We start from the raw sequence: 18791 nt of genomic DNA on the forward strand, positions 1-18791 counted from the left end.
ACTGGACCTTAGTGGAGGTTAGTGGCCTATTGCTAGGTGTAGGTACCTACCTGCCCTTACCAATAACCCATTTTCCAACACCTGCTCAAAGTTTGAAATATAAAGTTGATGAGTTGTGTGTTGTAAAGCCTTAAGTATCCTAACATGAAGTATTAATTGGTGCATGGTAACAGGTTCCGAGCTTTATAATCTGTTGTATCTTGGCTATAGCTTTTTATTTCCCAGAAGGTTATATTCTTATGCTGAACAAGGTTGATAAGTTGGCTGGTCATGGTCATACATTTTAGTATTCAATTCAATTTTTTTTATTCGATTGATCATGTTCATGGTTCATCTGAAAGGAGTGATAGATTGGCTAACTAATTGTACCTTTAGGTTGGTCTTCTCTTTGTGAAACAGTTGGCTGGCTTGTCTATTCATCGATCACTTGCTTAACTTTTGTGTAGTTGGGAACAATCCACTGCTGGGCTTTTAATGTGAGCTGACCTAAGATTTGCTTATGATTTGCAGAAGTACCTCTGACTAGGTACTGATGTGTTTGGCCTAGATTCTTTCTTATGATAGTTTTTACTTGTCTAATGGGGAGTGAGACTTCTATTCAGTTCCAGTCTTGGGCTGGTCGTTTTTTGATTATTTTTCCCATTTCAGATCTTGGGACTAGTAGTTTCACAGGTTTTGCTCAAACAGGATGGGGATTATGTCCATGTCCACCAACTTGTTTCCTCATGGTCCTAAGTATGCAGTGATTTTATTAATTTTGGGTTCTCCAACATTTTTTCCTTTTTTAAATATTATCTTTGGTGACACTATTTTGCCAAAATGTCATTGTTATTTGGTGGATTGCTGTACTGGAGTCCGCCTTAATTATTAAGTCATAGAAGAAAGAGGGGCTGAGGAGGAAATTAGCTGATTACTTACTGGTTATATGTATTACTCTAGTTACCTTTCGTCATACTAGAAACATAATACCCACCCTCCCTCTCATTGCCATGACCTTGATCACTAGTGCTTGGGGATTACATTAAGGTAAAGGGTATTTGCCCCTATTATGGTCCTTTTGAGAGTGGTAACCTGAGGAAAGGGACAGAAAGGGGGTGGAATGAGGCCAATTTCAATTTGATATGTATTTGGGAGGAGGTGGCCACGATTCTGTTAGTAAGAAATGGGACAGGGAGGGGTTGAGGAGGTAATCAGAAATTCACCAGGCATAACTCTACTTGAGTAAAGTTCAGTTTTTGAAAGCAGTCTGCTCTCTTGCATCAACACCATGGATGATAAATGAAGTAAGTAAGTAAATCAATTGTAGAAAATGGTTGCTAAAGAAGTACAATATTGTCAGTCACTTCCAACATGCAGTTCTTGAGTGTGAAATTCAGCAAGCAAAATCAATTCAGCTCATCAACCCATAATGCATTTTAGGCTAACTTTTCCTTCTTGGTTTTCAGCTTGGCTGCAAGGCGGCGATGGTTTTCTTCCAATACTGTGTGATGGCCAACTTCTTCTGGCTGCTGGTGGAAGGTCTATATCTGCACACTCTACTTGTCATCTCCTTCTTTTCAGAGAGGAAGTACTTCTGGTGGTACATCTTGATTGGCTGGGGTAGGAACTCTCTTTTATCTTGCAATAACATTAGCTAATATTATTACTCTTAAGGGATCTATATTGGCAATCTCACTGTAGTGTATATTATTTTAGGGATGAGTGGTGACATCTTTTAGAATAATGTTCAGTTTGCTTTGTGTTTCTTCAATTATAAATGCCAGGCAGACAATTGGTGGAAGTATACAAGCTACAGTAGTATATCACCAGCGCTGCATTTGTAGTTTTTATATATGTGCAATGTTAAACATATTCACCATAAGCTATGTTAACATTTTTCAGTGCTCATGACAGAGAGACGATTATTTTCAAATTCTATTATAATTGTGATCTTAATGATGTGAGAATAATATAGATTTACAATATAATATTGTCCTTTCAAGTTCCTCTTCATTTCACTCTGTGAAACGAGCAATTAGCTATCACCTATCAGCAGAGATCAGCTTGTGCAGAATTTCCAATTTATTTGGCTGAGAACAAGAAATATCTATCAAAAGTATTCTAATAGATCACATGTCACAGATTTTTTGAATGCCTTCTTGTCTACCAGGATACAGACACACGCACATGCACACAGACAGGCGCACACACACATGTGCATGCACATACTGACCACAAGCCCTAACCCCTCTACCTGCTCTTAACACTGCTCTATCGCTATAAATTATTAACACGCATGGATCATTATTATCTAAGTTTTGATGATGATGACATCATAAAGGACTGCCTTGAACAGTAGCTATCCTCAGGCTGCCAGCCCACGCATATACTACTATCACCTTTTCTGTGCTACCTCATCACAAACTCTGGGTTCTGGATATTTTGCGCTTTACTTTCAAAACGTTTTCTATTTTTTTTCAATACCAATACACTATCATAACGGAGAGAATATACACAAATGACAATAAAAACCTTGCTGTCAGGCTTTCTTGTAAGCACACATGGCAGTGTCATGTACCCAGCTCTTCGTATTCAACACCTATGCTCCAGTGGCAGCTGATGAACTTTGAAAGAGGTGTGGGATAACAGCTGCCCCCAATTTCACCACATGAGCAAGCAAAGGGAGAAACCTACAGTTCCCCTCTAGGGTTTTAGGACTCTCTCTTAGGAACATTTTGAAAAGTATTGAATCAACTGGTACATTTCTGGTACACATTTCAAAGTTTTAGAGGTGCTTCAGGCTATTTTGAATGGAAACTAATGAAATCTAAAAATAGTTCTGCAAGGTGTGGTCAATGATAATGACCCTCGTCATGTGTTATGATTGGCTGTTTCACAGCACCACTAATGACTGAATTGATGTATAACTGGCTCCCCCACAGTCCTAATTGCCTTCCAAAACAGTTGAAGGCTGTACCCCAAGATAACAGACCTCGAGGAGCACGAGGCAATGGTCCACATGTGACAAAGTCTTGCTTCAGTCTGGCAATATTTCAGAGGAGCTGGTGTAAAATGGGCAGGCTCTGGGTTAGTTCAACCAACAATTATGACACATTGGCCCTTTTGTATGCCCTAAAAGTAACCTATTTTGCACACTATTGCCTGTGTAAGAATAATTTCCAATTTTCCAACATATGGAATGCTTCCCACTGACTTAACTGGGGTCACAGGTCAAATCCTGGCTGCACCAATCAACTTTTCGTCATTCTAAGTGTGATAAAATGAGTGCTATTTAGTTGGACAATAAACATTTTTGCTGTCTGAGCTAGCTATTAGCTTTTTTAGAGTTTAAACTGATGCAACACATCATGTACCCAGCCCTGCTAGTCTTTCATATGTTCTTAGTATAGGAAGATCACTCAGCCTCCTATGCCTCCCAGAAGTGAGCTAACCATGTAAGAGACTACACTAGTCCTACTGGCGTTTCGGGTTCTCTAGCAAATCAGTCCCTGGTTGAGAAGTGGATGGTGAGCATTATCAGTATTGTGCTAGAAAGGGGCCTACCAAGTCCAATCAAACAAAGATCAGGAGGCAGTAACATAACACTAAATATGGGCAGGATTAACAATCTCCTGCCTGACGTCAGATTTAGTTCATTAGGATTGACAATTTTTTTTTTAAGTACATGTTTGTTTTTCCAAAAGTTATCACATACGGTAATGATGCCAATTCTCCAATCTTGAATAATTTCTATACGTGCGCAACATAGGTGGATAAGACATCTCATCTAAAGGCACCCAAAGATGTTGTTTCTTTATTACACCTTGGACAGACCAGAGTTGTCATCCTGTCAACAGAAACTTCACCATTGCTGCTCCAAGACAGAGCCCTACTTTATTGTCTCTGCACCATCATGGAATGACTTATATTCCCTAATTGACTGTGGTTCAAGGCATAGCCAAAGGCCCCAATACAAACCGATAAACCGGGTCATAAAACACATTCTGCATAATGATCATAAACAGTAGTATGAATGGAAGAAGGAAATTTAACTTTGGAATAAATAAGGTGGAGATGATTAATATAATGACTACTAAAATGAAGGATCCAAAAAATTGAAAAATGTGAACAAAAAATAAGAGATACTGAAAGTTGTATCAGAAAAAATGTGTTTTGATGCCTAACATAGTGAGTATCAAACAAGGAACATGAAATAAATACAAACAGTGGAACCAGTATATAAATGCAGTGGACAATAAGAGCCTCATTGTTAATACTATGGTTGGGTTTTGAAAAGAGCACATCAATGTGCATCATTTTACTGCTTCTGCCATACACACAGATATCACTCCATCCATTATCATAGAATTAGTTTGCACAGCTATAACAATAGAGGAAGGTGACCGTAAACGCATTGGCAACCTATATGACTGTATTGCTTATGAATCATTTTACGTGTGTTCTAGGGATTACAACATATACATACTATTCCTTGTATAAACTTCAGGTTTTTTCAGTTGAGCAAATTGGTTTTCCCTATATTCTTTTATCTATGTAGTAGAGTATAGATCAAACTAATGGTCCCATCTCTCAGATATGAAAGGTAGAGAACATTAATTTTCTTCATTTTCTTTTATGTAAACCTTTGACAAATACTATGAAATAATTTTATTCCAGGTTTTCTAAGGTGAAATGTTTATGTTTTAGTGAAACCATTTGTGTGCATTTCATATCACACATGCATCAAAAATGGTGCAATGGTTTTTTACATTTTCCCATACAACAGTGCAACACTTCAACTTTTCTATAAGCTTTATAGGAGGACAATAAACTGCATTTATACAAGTCATTTTCCAAAAATATCTTTCAAGAAGTCTGTTGATTTAAATTGAAAAGTCAAAGAAACCCTACAAAAAATAATTTGAAGAGAATGCCATGATTCAAAATATAAAAATACTTAACATAAAACTCCTTCACTGGATGAAGGCGAAGAACCTATGATTTGAACCAAGACTGAGATCGTCTTAGTAGTAGTTAATCACCCCTAACTCACAAATCTTCGGCTGGCCTCGGGACCACTGGTACTACATTTCAGGCTAGAAGCCTGATAATACTGTTCAATTTCCACTTGTCAATGCAATGAGGTAAATTATTATTTTACAGCTTTCCCTATTATGTAAAATACTTCCACTACTTCAAAATAACCATGCAATGACAATAACTCAAGCTCCTGTTGTATCGTGCTTAGAGTACTACAACATAATTTTGACCGGGTTTCTCAGATTGCTGATTGTCAGGCTATATAGATTCAAACACAAAAAAAGATGACAGGAGGAATAATCTAAACCAATACCAATTGCTCAATCCATCGGTTTTCCCCACTGTGCTTCTCTAGAATAGAGGTTGGCTGAATGCAAATCAGTGCTGCCCAAGTTCCTCATGGGAACAATCGATTCAGAACTTCCAGGCAAATCCCCCTCTAGCAGGGTACAGAAGCAATCTCAGACCAATCTCTGACTTATAATAAGGCCTCACAAGAGAGGTATTACTTGGATCATGTTGAACAAAGAGACAGCGACTCAGGTTTTGGAATCCTCATTTTTTTGGGGCATGACATTAAACACAGAAAGTGAGGAATGCTTGCAAGCATCCTAAGTCACTGACAATTCCTTTGGGTATGAGTCTAACCAAACAATTTGATCCCCCTGTTTCGCTCTAAAGCGAGGCCCACCTAAAGCAGCCATCTGTGACCTTGCTTCTCTTGGGAACAGTCCATCACTAATTACCACACAAGGTCCTTTCCAGAAGGGGACACAAGCAACCCCAGACGGGTTGGCCTTTATAAGGCCTGGTCAGTGACTTATAGCTTGGAACGTGTGGCACAGTGAGCAAAGACCCATGTTTGGGCATACTCATGGCCACTTAGGGCATTACATCTAACACATGCCCTGATGAATTTGAAGGTGATCCAGGACCACAAATCCAAGCTGTACATTACTGAACATGGTTGGGAATCATATAAAGGGAGCTCTAGCTCAAAGTCATAGAATCTGACCCATTTCTTTTCTGTGGACTTGCCCCAGAACAGATCTTCGTCACATCCCAAGTCTTCAGGTAAGTCCAAATCAAAGATTCACTAGCCTCACCACTTTCCTCCTAAGACCTTGTGAGGATGTCAGGGTGTCCTGCGGTCTTGCTCCTGGTCCCCTACCGAGGAGCCAATTCCATAACTGATACAGTGCTATTTTCCTGGTCTGCTAACGACATGGATGCATTTAAGATGCCATGACTCAAATCTTTAGCACCTTACTGTTCCCCTCTGATGTGCCTTCAAACCGACGGGTCCGCAGAGGCCACTACTTGGTTGCCATCGGCAGAGCCAACTTTAGCACCAGTTATGCCTCCGGGACCTGCTTTGGGTTCAGCTGTGTTTCAGGATCCTGTTCTATATCCACCTCTGTTCTTGCATGTCAACACTGACAATGCTGCTGCCAAAGAAGTACAAGCTCATCCTGTCTAACTCTAAGCCGAATCTGTCCCAACCTCGAACAAAGCTGTATGTAAGTACATTTCTTATGTGCCCAGCCAACATTCCTTCCAACTCATATAACGCTTTCCCTTTAACTGGAAGGTCACCATCTAGTATTTCATCTCATTGGGTGGGCCATTATCACAGCCAACCTGCATTTGGTGATAATGGTGTTGACCATGATAATGGGGATGGTTTTTCCTCACAATATAATGTTGACAACTTCTGTATGAACGTAAAAGAGGTAAGGGGTAAAAACATGTACTCCAACAAGGTGTCTCCCTGATACTTCTGCAGACAAGGTCCTGGATGTGGAATTACCTTCAAAAGAAGTAAACACTTAAGTGGTCACAGAAGTCCTACAACCTGGACAATCCTCCTCAGAAATGTGTTACCATTTAAAAAGGCCCCTACTGATATCATCATGGGAAGTTGATTCATGTCCACAATGAAAAGACAAGTGGCAAGTCATCATAGGCCAGCTCATGGACTCTGCATTCTTAACAAAGCCCCCTAATCCAGAGATCTTGGTAGCTCACGCGCCTTTCAGCAGAGTCAATTATAGATCCTTCTCTACAGCCCTACCAAATAGGGAGTCAGAAAGGATGGAGGGATTCAAAAATAGTATGTTTTCTTAGCTCAACTCATTCTTTGGCCTGTCAATGCCAGCTGTTTATATTGGTGCTATTCCAATGTGTCATGGGACTCTGCAGTTTAAATTTAGCCCACCGTCTAAGAAGAGTTCAGGTTCCATTTGGATCAGGCCATTCAAGATGGTCAGGAAGCAGCAACATATGTTATTCACTCTGTGCTGCACACCACTGACTATTTGGGCAGGGTAGTCGTTAAAAATAGGGTTATTTGGCACCATGCATGATTGAGATCCCCCACTTCTTTCAAGGATGTGATTTGGGATGTTGATGACATTGTCTAAGCCATCAGGTGCAGCATACTGCTCAGTTCCCCACCCTTCCTGCCACTGCCATCAAACTGCTTTAGCTTTCCTGCTGTTTCACATCACCATCTCATACAAGCCATGATAAGGTATTATCACCACGGTTGGCAAAGAATTATATCCGACAGATGGATGCTCCAGATTGTTCAGCAAGAACCTGCCCCACTATTTCTCTCAGATATATCACATATTCCACCTACATTAGAGCAACTGTTGGAGGACCATTTGTGCATTTTACAATTGAAGGTCCAGCCTTTTTTTAGCAAAGGTGCCATTGAATGGGTCAAATATTTGAAATGCATCCTGGATGTTACTCTTGTTATTTCTAGTATGATGAAAGATAGAGGGCTTTGCCCTATTTTAGATGTTCATCTCTAAATTTCTTCCTGAGAAAGGACAAATTCAACATGGTCACACTGGCCTAAGTTCGATCTAAGCTGGATCCGGAAGACTGGATGCCAGGCTTCTATTTTTGTGTTCCCATCCTGCAGTCCCACAGGTGCTACCTGCATTTTAAGGTAGGCTTGGAGCATTTTCTGTACTTTGTCCTTACCTTTGAACCTATCAGTGCCCCTCGAAAGTGAGTTCAGTGGTTGGCTTGCTGCAGTCAGTCGTAGACTGCCTCTAGATGATACTGAATCTCCTAACATTTTTTAAATTCTCAATCAATGTACCAAAAATATACTTTATTCCTTCTCCTTATTCATCCTGGAACTTATACAGTTTTTAACCTTCCCTCTAGTTTACTGGGTCCCATATACTGGGGCTTTGATCCAGATGTTTCAACCTCAGGCCTGACTGTCAATGAGAGTAGCCTTAAGACTTATTTTGCCTCTTTGCCTCTGAGCCTCTTACATCTTGTTTGGCCATTACAGCAGATGGCACATGTGGGTTATTTACTTTAGTCTGAAGTCTCAGTGGGTTCTATCCATGTTTTGAGACTGTAAAAGACCTGCAGTCGTGGCTGCTCAATAGCAACTCAATAGCTACTAAACCAGTGGCAGACCCTTTCCCAACCCTACACCTAATTGTGGTGAAGGATGCATCTCTGTTCGGTTTGGGAGATGTTCTGGGAGAGTTTGAGGGATATGACTGAGACCCATCTTGAAATCAGTCTGTTGGATTTGTCAGTGTGAGGCCCTCTTCCAACCGCAGGCTGGTCCCTATGCCTCATCCCTGGTGGTCTAGTGGCCGCCACAAGTAAGTATTTTCTCTCTATCGCTTTTTCACTCTTGCTTTTTCTGCAGTTTTTCACGTATTTTCCTTTTCTTTTCCATCATTTTCCCTTTTCTTTACCATCTCCCCTCCTTTCCTCTTGCCCCCCTGCTGCGCCACTCCATCCCTGCGCCCCGCCCCTCTGCTCCCTGCGAAGCACCTTTCCTGACCTTCTGCCTCCCAGCTGACTGCTCCCCTTGCCCCCCCTCCCCTTCTTAATGGTGGCCTTGCGCAGTGGGCGCGCCGCTGGTGTGCCAAAGGTGCACCAAAGGCAAGCTTATCTGCGCCCGTCCGTGCCCAGCACCAGGAACCCTGGATCTCCGTTTAACCACCCCCAGGCCTGCCTCCATTACGACGCCGAGACCTTTCTCTGTCTCAGCACCGGACATCTCAGCAACTGCTACATCATCTCCCTCAAGGACACCCACTGACTTTTCAGCTGCAGGAACTGCACCTTCAGCACTCAGCCTCAACAAGCTGAAGGTACCCTCCACACACAGAGATATGAACAACCTCCACAACCCCATCAACTGCCTGCTCCCTCCACAAACACGCCACCGAACTCCAGGATTTGATGAACACCCTCCGCCCAGACATTGCCTTCCTTACCGAACCCTGGACCAACCCCACCTCGGGACCAGACATCACCATCGCAATTCCTGATGAATACAGCATCCTAAGGAGGAACCAGCCCTCCTGCCCGGGTGGAGGACTTGCCATTGTACACAAGTCCTCACTACATGTCAAGGCCGTCCCATAAGAACAATGCACCACAATGGAACACCTTCACTTACTGGTCCACTCCAACCACAACTCTACCATCCACGGCACCCTGGTGTACATGCCACCCGGCTACAGCCTAGCTTTCAAAGAGGATGTTGTAGATATCGCTGCCCCCAGGCCCTGGCGTGAGATGACTACCTCCTCCTCTGTGACCTGAATTTCCACCTCGAGGACCGTGCCAATCCAAACACCACTGCTTTACTTCACAACCTCGCCACCCTTGGCCTCAGACAGCTGGTCTCCTCACCCACACACATCGCAGGACACACACCGGACCCCATCTTCACTTCAAGCAATCAGATCACCATCGAGATCATCTCCATCCCTGAATGGATGACGACTGCTGCATTCACTTCACAATCACTGCACCTAGCTGCCACACCCTGACCCCTGGGGCCCCCCACAGGAAATGGAACAAATTTGCCAATGAGCAACTCACCTCATCTCTCACCAAATCCCTCCCTTTGGTGATGCCAACACAGCAGCGCACAATGTCAATGCATGGATCACCAAATGCACTGACACTCTAGCCCCCTCCGGCTGACATCGGCCAAATGTATGCCTAGAAAGCCAGCTGGTTCACCACTGAACTCCAAGAATCAAAGCGTACAAGCAGATGTTTAGAGAAAAAATGGAGGAACAGCCAAACCAGCAAAGACCTCGCCTCCTTCAGTACTGCAACCGTTGGCCACCGTTGAAACATCAAGAACGCAAGTAGAGATGCACTCTGGGAGCACATCAACTCCTCCACACACAACTCTAAGAATCTCTACTCAGTCATCAATGAGTTCACAGATCCCTCCTTTGAAGCCACCAGCGTCCCCCATCACTGGACCTCTGTGAAAAACTTGCCACATTTTTTCCAATGCAAGATCTAGGAAATCTATGACAGCTTCCTCCCAGAAAATCTTGGCACCAAACCCTGTGACCGACCCACCCCGTAGAACTCACCCAGACCATCCACAGCTGGTTCATGCCCACCACAGAGGAAACAGACAGCATCATGAACAGCACCCACTCCGGAGCCCCCACAGACCCCTGCCCATACCACATATGCATCAGAGCCAGCGCATCCATCGCTTCCGAGCTACGAAACACAATGAACTGCTCCTTCAACACTGACCCCTTCCCCGAGGACTAGAAATGCACCGAAATATTCCCTGTCCTGATGAAACCTTCAGCCAACCCATCAGAACTAAAGAATTTCTGGCCCAACTCACTGCCACCCTACCCCCCCCAAAATACTGGAGAAAGCAATCAATGCACAACTACCGAATTTAATTGAGGCCAGCAACTCCCTGGACAGCTCCTAGTCCGGCTTCTGCAGCAACCACAGCATGGAGACATCCCTCCTGACAGCCATCAATGACATCCGATTACTCCTAGACCGCGACCACACCGCAGTGATCAAACTTCTCAACCTCTCAGCAGCCTTTGACATGGTCTCCCACAGCACTCTGCACACCAGATTCCATGACATAGGAATCAGCAGAAGAATCCTGCACAGATCCACTCCTTCCTCACTGGGAGGATACAGAGGGTGAGACTCCTGTCCCCACACATCCAGACCCACAGGGGTCAACTGCGGAGTCCCCCAAGGATCCTCACTGACTCCCTCACTGTTCAACATATTCAGCCATCGTCAGAAGCCATGGTATGAACGTTGTGTCATATGCCGATGACCCACAACTCATCATTTCCCTCATCGAAGACCCCAACACGGCCAAAAGGAACTTTCATTCAGGAATGGAAGACGTCGCCACCTGGATGAGAGAAAGCTGCCTCAAGCTCAACTCCGACAAGATTGAGCTCATCATCTTCGGAAACATCACCTCAACTTGGGATGACTCTGGTGACCCACATCCCTCAACCCCACCCACTGCACCGACTGAGCATGCCTGAAACCTATGCATCATCCTAAACTCCTCCCTAGCCATGACCCACCAGGTAAACTCAGTCACCTACTCCTGCTGACACACACTTTGCAAACTTCAGAAGATCTTCAGATGGATCCCAGCAGACTATCACAGAACAGTCACCCACGCCTTAGTCACAAGCAAGCCCGACTACGGCAATGCCTTCTATGCCAGCACCTTGACTAGAAATATCAACTCATCCAGAACACTACGCCAGACTCATCCTGGACCTCCCACACCAAGAACACATCTCCCAGCACCTGAGGACCCTCCACTGGCTCCCGGTCTGGATACAAATCACCTTCAGGCTACTCACCCACACGTACAAGGCCATACACATCGCAGGACCATCCCACCTGAACCAATGCATCTCCTTCCACACCCCGCCATATCTCTCTGGTCTACCCAGGTGGCCTCAAGATGTGGCTCTTTGGATAAGGCCCCTCCTCTCCCCCCAGTGCTTTGAGACCCTCACAGGTGAGTAGCCATGCTTTACAAAAACTGATTAATTAGTATGTTTGGGCAGTGGGTGATTGGCCTTTTGTTGGGAGATGAGCCCCCCCCCCACTGGTGTGGTTGTAAAGGTGTTTACCCCACTGTGATACAACATGGTTTATTTAAAGGTTGACTGTGTTCATCAGTGGAGTATTTTATAATAAATATAATTAAGTGAACCTTAGCACATTCACTGTGTGGTATCCTTCAGTGCTAGACTTGGAAGTCGAGTGTAGCTGCCAAACATAACAATTGGTGACAAGGTTGAAATCTGGCCCCACTTCATATTGGAAGACCACAGCTGCATTTAATGGGCCACAAGAAAGCAACCCAGCAAAGCCAAGTGACAGGTGTGAAGACACACACTAATCGGAGTGCAGCTGCATTTATCACTAAAAAAGAAATTGAAAGAAATGTACCTGAGAAAGACAAGCAGCCACCCACTCACACACTCATCATCACTGCAGGCACTGGGTTGAGGAAACCGGCAGCCCAGCAGGCCAGAGAGGATGACTCCTCTCCTCCAATGATCAGGTGGTAGGCCCTGAGAGCGCGTACTGTCCACAACACACACAGCAAGCCCTGGTCACCACTAGCGGGCTGTCACCTAGACAAAGCCCAAACAAATATGACAAGCAAGAACACTTACCACAGATAAGCAAAACTATAAATAGAGTAAATGATCATCACCTAGCATGGACTAAGGAGTCATCAATACAGAGATATTATCTCTCCACAAGAAAACTGCTCAAGAACATGAATACTATATAATTAAATAAAGTCCAACAGGTGAAATAAAACATAAGGTGCACAAGGATCAATGGCAAACATCCCAGCCATTGATTCTTTCATATTCTCAGACACTCTATTTATGAAGGCCCCAAAATGGAAGGTGTGGGTGGGAAATTTAGATCTGCACAGCAACTGGACTAGAAGACAATAAGAAATGCCCACTGCTGCTGTATCTAGGGGGCTGAAAGTTTCAGACTGATAAAAAAAAACCTGAGCAGCTGAACCCCTACACACCTATACCACACTGGTCACAGCTCTGTATATGAACTTTGAACTGCTAGCAAATCCAGACTATGAGAAGTTCATGTTTAGTCAGATAAAGCTGAAGAGTCTATTGAATGTTTAACAGGAGATTTAAAAAGATGGCCAGCACCTGCACATTCAGGAACGAACCCGAAAAAATATGTGCACAATTAATAGAAAGGTGTGTATCACCCAAGTTATATAAACAAGTTTTGGAAGATCTGGGCAAACCGCTGCCTGAAATCCTCATTTTGGGTCCTTCCAAGGAGTTGGTCAGTTGTCTAGGGAGTGTGCTTCTTATATGTAGACAGCCCTTCACCAAATAATCAAGACCATGCCAGTAAGAACATTGGGGAAAAGAAGAAAGGTGGCACTGGTATCAGACACTTTTGGTGACAGTGTGGTTGCAATGGCAGTATGGTGCCCCTCTAGGGGACTGCCCAGTGATGAGGTAGTAGTGCAAAACCTGCAAAAAGGGCAATCACTTTACAAAAATGTGCAGGTCTTCATACAGATTGCCCAGTTACACCAAGCCCAATGTGAGAGCTCTGGTTGGCAGCAACTGGAACTAAGAGACCCACAACAAGGACAATGATACTGAACAGTCTGCACAACTGATGCACTCCCTGCAACCAAAATGGACATCATAGACAACACCACAAATCTGCCAGATCATTTTAGGTGGCCATTAGGTCACAGCAGTGATTGATATGTGGGCATCAGTCAATGGGATGGTCCATACCTTGTTAACAAACTGGAAGATCCCCTTGCGCTAAGACCCATGCAGGTCTGGATTTCTCCGATAGACATGCCAAGCTGTGGGCACTAGCGGGAGACTTTCTAACCACGCTAGGGCATTAAGGACAGTTGGCAACCACAAAAGTGTATGCCACTTAAAATAGGCAGGTGTCAACTCAGCGAATCCTCAGAGCTTGCTCAATGTTAGAATGTCCCACCTCCAGGCACCAGCAAGTATCGTGCAGACTACTGGAGTGGCCAGGTGAGGGAAAGGGTGTAGGGAAGGAACTGCAGGGCAGGAGACATATAAGTGAAAACAAATAGACTCGTAATTAATCCCTTTGACATTCCCCCTTTTTTGTCCCTTTACCCCATACCTCCTATGATAGTCAACTCTGCCCTGCTTTGCAGCCTCCCAGTGAAGGGGTGGTGGAGGGGTTTCTATAAAGCATTGATTAAGATTGTGAGCAAGAAATACAGTATAGGTTATGGTATGATTGCATCAATAAACAATATGCCAGTACCTCTGTGATACCTACCAGGCTTTGCTCTCAGTAGGCTTCAGCAGGCCTTGACACTAATTTTATAAAACAGTTTAGTTGCACTGTTACTCTTAGCTTTAGTTCTGAGTTCTTAGCAGATGTGCTAAATTTTCCCCAATATGTATCACATAGGTATAATATTCACAACAAACATGCCAGGCCTGCCTCTCATGGTCCAACATGAGTTTTCCCAGAAATTACACCACTTGAATGCAATACTCCTGAGATTAGGCCAATCTCAAACCTGACGTGTTTGTAATACCCAGGATGTCAATAGTTCTCACCCAACGGCTACCTTTAGATATGTGATGCATCTGGAGGCTGAAGACCATGGCCAAAGTCAAAGCGGTGAGCAGGAGCTCCAGCCGGGATTGCTCAGGAGGCTAGGCAGGTGAATAACAAGCTTGCAGTCAAGGGCTTGGCTCATTTTATTCCAGAGCCCCTCCCAATATTGCCTCTGCATTCAGGAGTCTGAGAAACTTCGTTCCTCCTTGAGTCTGGCATGCAGGAGCTCTCCCAAAGAAGAAAAATGACTGCAAATGAAGGTCAACAACAGGCCTGAACAAGAAGTTCCCAGCACACATGGTGACAACAATACCATGGGCAAAATGACACATGGATGAATAAACACAGTGCTGAAACATGATCATCATAGACACCGGGAGCATGATAGTCACAAGAAACAGTTCAACTGAGCATGATAAACAGTACATACTAAACTTAAACAGACCCCTGATGACAATGCCACCAGTACTTAGATGTGGCAAAGAATCCATGTCTCTTGCCACACAATAACTTATCATACCGCTGATGGGGACATAATGAACACTGTTTAAATGCCTAGATCCCCTAGAGCCACTTGCCATGACCATGGCAGCAGGACATGATACTGAGCTGCTGACCAGCTCAGGAACTCAACCTGATATAATGTGCATTCCAAGTCCACCATGCCAGGGCACAGGCACTACTGAATAGCTTGTGGCATTTTCTGGGTAGATCTGGTGCCTCAAGGGCAAACAGGTCCAGCCCCACATTGAACCAAGTGTCCAGTCTACAGCAATATGACACCAAAGAGTGGTCATCCACCTCCACCCTAAACTGCAGGCAGAACTTAGGAAACTGGAGGATGCTGACATTATCAATATTGTGGAAGGACCTACACCGTCAGGGTCACCAACTGTACTAACACAAAAGCCCAAACAACTGAGAGAGGTGCAAATCTGTGGGGACAAGCGACTCCTTAATGTAACCATTAAATGAGACAGTCACTTCACCCCATGTAGGTGACATTGTGGGAAACCCAGACGGAGTGTTCTGGTTCTCAAAAAATGATCTACATTCTGGCCTCTTCATATCCATTTGGCTCTGGAGTCGAGATACATTATCATCTTTTTTAGCCATGGGCCTTTGCTACTACAAAGGGCTAAACTTTGGCATCTGTAGTGCAGCAAAAGTATCCCAAAATGTAATCCTATAAGTGTTCACTGGGCAGCGTAGCGTGCTCAGTGTGAGCGATGACATCTTAATCTATGTCACCATTTACAGGAGCATCCCCAGTGCTTAAAATAAATATTGCCGAGATCACAGGGCTGCGGTTTGACTTTGCACAAGGAGAAATGTGAGTTCCTTAAAAACTCATCATTTTTGGGATATCAGTTTGAATGGGTGACTCTGGTCCTGCAAAAATGAAAGACATCCAAGCAGTAAGTGATCCCTCCTCCATAACAGTGCATAGTTTTCTAGACATGAGGAGTTATTGTGGGGGGTTCATTCAGAACCTCACAAAGCTCACTGCTCCATTGAGAGAATTACGGAAAATGAACAATCCCTGGACAAGAGCAAGCAGAAGCCTTTCAGTTCATGAAGGCGGCATTGTCTTTTGAAATCACCCAAGTGTATTTTGACCCCTCGACGCTGACAGAAGTGGTGGTTTACAACAGCAATGTGGAGAGTTGGTCCCGGTTGCATATGCAAGTCAGACACTAACCCCAACTGAGAACAGTACTCACAAATGGAATGGGAGGATCTGGCCATGCTCTGGGGTGGTCGACATTTTCACATGTATGTATATGTTCGTCTGTTCTATGTGAATACTGAACATAAGCCTCTGGCTCCACTCTTCAACGGTTTCACCTCCAAAGTCCAACTCCATATCGAAAAGTGGACACTGTAGTTGCAAGAGCATTCGTTCAACCTCAGATACCGCCCTGGGGCATAAAATCCTGTGTCCTATTTGCATCAGCACCCTTGCGTAGCCATGAAGGAAGGTGAACCCTTGTGCAGCCATGAAGGAAGGTGACGTAGAAACAGAAAACGCTGCAGAGTATATGAAATTAATCATCGAGAGGTTACACTCCTTTCATTATCGGTGGATGATACTGTTAATGCCACGGCCGGTGATAGATGTCTGCAGTTACCCTTGCTAACCATCAGAACGGAAAAATGGAGTAGTCTGAAGCAAGACCTGTCATGTCAGATGTCTGAAGCCAGACTGTTGTATAATCCAATTCAAAGACAACAGGAAGTTTCATAAAAGATTTATTCCACTCTGTGAGACACCCAGCTTCGCGTCCTCCCTCAAGCTCAACCGATGCCAGAATCCCCACCTTCTACAATCCTTTCATCCATACACATTCTATTTGAGTGTCCCCGAGGTTCCTTAAAGGAAACCCTGCATCTTAAATATAACACTGACAAATCATGCTTTCCTTGTACAATGCAGCAGAGTGTCCAGAGTAGCCTGCCTGTGGCCACTGACTGCTAACTCCTCAGACTTTGGTGAAAATATTTATCCTCCTCACTCATGATTGACCCCAAGGGATCGTGCACAAGAAAAGTATGTTGAGAAATAAAGTGTGGCTTTCTGTAATAGATTAAGAACTGGAATTGTTTGTAAAAAATAGTAACATGTGTCAAGCTGACCTCCCTCCACCGATGATAACTGAAGATATATCCCAAGGGCCCTGGGTTAGAAGCAGTGCCCATTTTGCCAGTCTCCCTGATTGGCAGCATCTCTTACTGATGATTAATGACTTTTCAAAATACCTGAAGGTGGAGTTTGTGACTAGAAATGCTGCGGAGGGGGTGAATCCAAAAGTTGAAAAAATATTAGGGACCCAAGGTATGGTCAGAAGACTATAAACAGACAAAGGACCTCCTTTACAGGGGCATGAATTTGCTGAGTATTTGAGATCTGTGGTAGTCTGGCATGTGAAATTGATGCTCAGATGTCACAGGCCAAATGAGTGACCAAAAGACACGTGTATCATCACCAAGGCAGTGCACATTGTGCAGGCACAGCACCATCACCTTGAGTGGGATATTTACTTATACCTCGAGGAGTACAGACAAGCGCCACTTGCTTTCACTGGTCGTGTGCCTACTTAGCTGTGTCTCAGGTGTTCCATCCAAGAAGTGGTGCCATATTATTACACTTGGAGTCCTATACCTATTGATCTTTTTGAAGTCACTGTCAGGCATTGTCAGAGGAAATATGGCATGAGTCAGAGACGGAGAGCCTGGTCATCCCGCATAAAAGTGGGAAATATCATGATGACACGGGATCCAGGGAGAAAATTGAGGCCTTTTGAAATGGAGGCATGGGCTGTTGTACAGATCAGCTGCACAGTGGTGTCTGCCAGCAGGCATCAGGAGACCGTGAGTCAAAATGTGAAAATTTTTAGCACGTCTGTGCACTGAACAAGAGATCTGGCTAGTGGAAAACCAGTGGAAAGCAATGTTGCAGAAGAAGACAGTGCTGGATGAGTGACGCAGCTCACAAATGAAGGGACATTCTCTAGGTTACCCAGGGGTCATGAAGAAGAAGTTAGTCCCGTGGAAGGATCATCAGCTCGAGCAGAAGATGATCTGAAGACATTTGAGTAGAAGGAGGGAGGACGGGAGGATCTGTCATATTATTTAGGGATGAACCCTGTGCCCTCCTAACGATATCACTAATATGATTCATCATGAATTATTTGTGGCCATCAGTGCTGGCTTTGTGATACAGTGTAATTTTCTGTTTTGTGTATGTTTTGTGTTTGTTCTGTTTTAGGAGGGATGTTGCCTACAGCCAGCATGGCCTTAGTATTTTTGTGCGGTGGGGTTACTGATGTTTGATTGCAAGATGAGGTTTCGCCCCCACTGAGTTGGTAGTAATAGTGTTTGCCTCCCAGTGTTGATAGTTAAAGGTTGACAGCGCATAAAGTGAACTTCAGCACATCCACTTTGTAACGACTCTCGTTGATAGCCCTGGAAGCCTAACAGACCAGAGCCCTTCCCTGATACATTTTACAGAATTACACCTATAGAAGGAAGCAAACAAGCATTCATTTGAAGAGAAAGTCCCCCCAGGTGATTGAAAGAGCAGAAGGCTCTTCTCGAATAGTATGTATCGATGTAAGAGAAAGAAAGTCCTCAGTGCAGTGTTCTAATTTCAGAACCCAGCCAATGAGTACACTTTGTAGATGTAAGTTGCACTTGGGTGATATAGAAACACAAATATGCCAGCTGTTGTGGTGAATACCAAATGTCGGCGTTTAGACATGCAGATTAACTGTGAATAGAATTTCTGAAAATTAGCAAAACGTTGAATTTTTGGCAAT

At 44.1% G+C, this 18791-nt stretch overlaps 1 protein-coding gene across 2 annotated transcripts in view; it reads left to right on the forward strand.

The window, feature by feature from the left end:
- The window catches only part of VIPR1 (vasoactive intestinal peptide receptor 1), a 997445-nt gene that overhangs the window by 894975 nt on the left and 83679 nt on the right, over window positions 1-18791 (forward strand). For both annotated transcript variants that reach the window (XM_069210994.1, XM_069210995.1), the window contains one exon: window positions 1446-1599. In XM_069210994.1, coding sequence (XP_069067095.1) covers window positions 1446-1599 — 154 coding nt within the window. The remainder of the gene's footprint in view (window positions 1-1445; window positions 1600-18791) is intronic.

This window comes from Pleurodeles waltl, chromosome 10, assembly GCF_031143425.1.
Source record: "Pleurodeles waltl isolate 20211129_DDA chromosome 10, aPleWal1.hap1.20221129, whole genome shotgun sequence".
NCBI lineage: Eukaryota > Metazoa > Chordata > Amphibia > Caudata > Salamandridae > Pleurodeles > Pleurodeles waltl.